Genomic DNA, 2288 nt, shown 5'->3' on the forward strand with positions numbered 1-2288 from the left:
ATTTTGGGAAATGTGGGGTGGAAATTTTGGGAAATATTGAAATATTGGGAATTATCAAAATAAAATGAAATACGRGTTGACATTTTGGGAAAAATGGGTTGGAATTTTGGGAAAAATTGAAATATTGGGAAACACTGGCTGGAATTTTAGGAAGTTTTGGGAAATCTGGGTTGAGATTTTGGGAAATATTGGGAAATCTGAGGAAAAATGGGTTGGAATTTTGGGAAATGTGGGAATTTGGATGCAAATAGAGGTTGAAATTTTGGGAAATACGGGTGGAAATTTTGGGAAATATGGGCTGGAATTTTGGGAAATATGGAAAATTTGATGAAAATATGGGTTGGAATTTTGGGAAATATTGGAATTTTGGGAAAATGGGTTGGAATTTTGGGAAATATTGAAATATCCGGAAAAACGGGTTGGAATTTTGGGAAATRYGGGTTGAAATMWTGSGAAATATTGAAATATCAGGAAATACTGGTTGGAATTTTGGGAAAAATGGGTTGGAATTTTATGAAATATTGAAATTTCRGGRAATAGGGKTTGGAWTTTTRKGAAATGTGGGAATTGCTGCTCACGTGTGGCGCTGGCAGAGGGAATCGATGCAGATCAGAACCCGAACAGTGCCCCGGGAACGCAGAGCGGATCTGTTCTTCAGCTCACTGGGATCTGGGAAAAATGGGGAAAAATGGGGAAAAACAGAGGAAAATGACGGGAAAAATGGGGAAAAATGGGAAAAATGACAGGAAAAATGGGGAAAATGACAGGAAAAATGGGGAAAATGACAGGAAAAATGGGGAAAATGACAGGAAAAATGGGGAAAATGGCAGGAAAGTGGGGAAAATTACAGGAAAATGGGGAAATGGCAGCAGAAATGGGCAAAAAACAGGGAAAAGGTCAGGAAAATGGGAAAAATGATGGGAAAATGGGAAAACGGCAGCAGAAATGTGGAAATGTGAGGAGAAATGGGGAAAATGACAGGAAAATGGGAAAACAGCAGCAGAAATGGGGAAATAATGGGGAAAAATACAGGAAAATAGGAAAAATTACAGGAAAAATGGGAAGAAAATGGGAAAAATATGAGCAGAAATGAGGAAAATGACAGGAGAAATGGGGAAAAGTCAGGAAAATGGGAAAATGACAGGAAAATGGGAAAAATGTGAGCAGAAATGGGAAAAATGTCAGAACAAATGGGAAAAGTGACAGGAAAAATGAGGAAGATGTCACAGAAATGGGAAAATCCCGGGAATGGTGGGATTTGGGATTTTAGGATGCCGTGGGCAGCTCTCACTCACCCAGGTGGACGTTGGCCATGAACTGGTAAATGCCACCCACGGGCGCCGTGAACCGGCCCGAGAGCAAATCCAGCCCCGAACCCCGCAAAAAGGAACCCTGGGGGGGAAAACGGGAATGGGAACAGCCCAAAATCACCAAAATCAACAAATTCACCCAAATCCAGCCCGGAACCCCGCAGGAATGAACCCTGGGGGGGAAAATGGGAATGGGAACAGCCTAAAAATCACCCAAACCCCCCAAAAAGGAACCCTGGGGGGAGAAACAGGAATGGGAACAGCCCAAAATCCCAAAAATCACCAAAATCACCCAAATCCAGCCCGGAACCCCTCAAAAAGGAACCCTGGGGAGAGAAACGGGATGGGAACAGCCCAAAATCCCAAAAATCACCCAAATCCCATCCCAAAATACCAAAATTCACCCAAATCCCATCCCAAAATTCCAAAATTCACCCAAATCCCATCCCAAAATCCCCCAAATCACCCAAATTTATCCAAATCCAGCCCTGAACCCCGCAAAAAGGGACCCTGGGGGAGAGAGAAGGGATGGGAACAGCCCAAAATCCCAAAAATCACCCAAATCCCAAAATCCCAGAATCCCAAAATCCCAAAATTCACCCCAATCCCATCCCAATATCCCAGAATTTATCCATGGCCAGATCCAGTCCCAATCCCAGCGTCCCAAAATAGATCCAGATCCAACCCCGATCCCTGCAAGAATTCTGGGATCCCTCGAGAAATCTGGAATTTGGGAATTGTGGATTCGGGAATTCAGGAATCCCTCAGGAATTTGGGAATTCCGGAATTCAGGAATTCCAGCCTCTCTCACCCTCTGGAAGTTGCTCAGCTCCGTCCGCGTTTTCTTCTCCACCAGAACGGAACCCCTGAGGCGACAGTGGAACCCCAGAACCAGGCGGGGAGGGGACAATGGGGACAGTTCTGGGGACATTGGGGACAATGGGGACTGATCTGGGGACAGCGGAGACTGAGGGGACA

At 44.7% G+C, this 2288-nt stretch overlaps 1 protein-coding gene across 1 annotated transcript in view; it reads right to left on the reverse strand.

Moving 5' to 3' along the window:
- Window positions 1–574: 574 nt before the first annotated feature.
- Window positions 575–2288, reverse strand: part of C1QTNF12 (C1q and TNF related 12) — a gene marked incomplete at its 5' end in the record, with an annotated part of 5471 nt that continues 3757 nt past the window's right edge. Inside the window, 3 exons of the mRNA XM_057388054.1 lie at window positions 575–669; window positions 1296–1392; window positions 2122–2277. Of these exons, the coding sequence (XP_057244037.1) occupies window positions 575–669; window positions 1296–1392; window positions 2122–2277 (348 nt within the window). The remainder of the gene's footprint in view (window positions 670–1295; window positions 1393–2121; window positions 2278–2288) is intronic.

Source organism: Malurus melanocephalus, unplaced genomic scaffold (genome assembly GCF_030028575.1).
Source record: "Malurus melanocephalus ecotype Western Australia unplaced genomic scaffold, MMel_1.1 scaffold_1524, whole genome shotgun sequence".
In the NCBI taxonomy this organism is placed as follows: Eukaryota; Metazoa; Chordata; class Aves; order Passeriformes; family Maluridae; genus Malurus; species Malurus melanocephalus.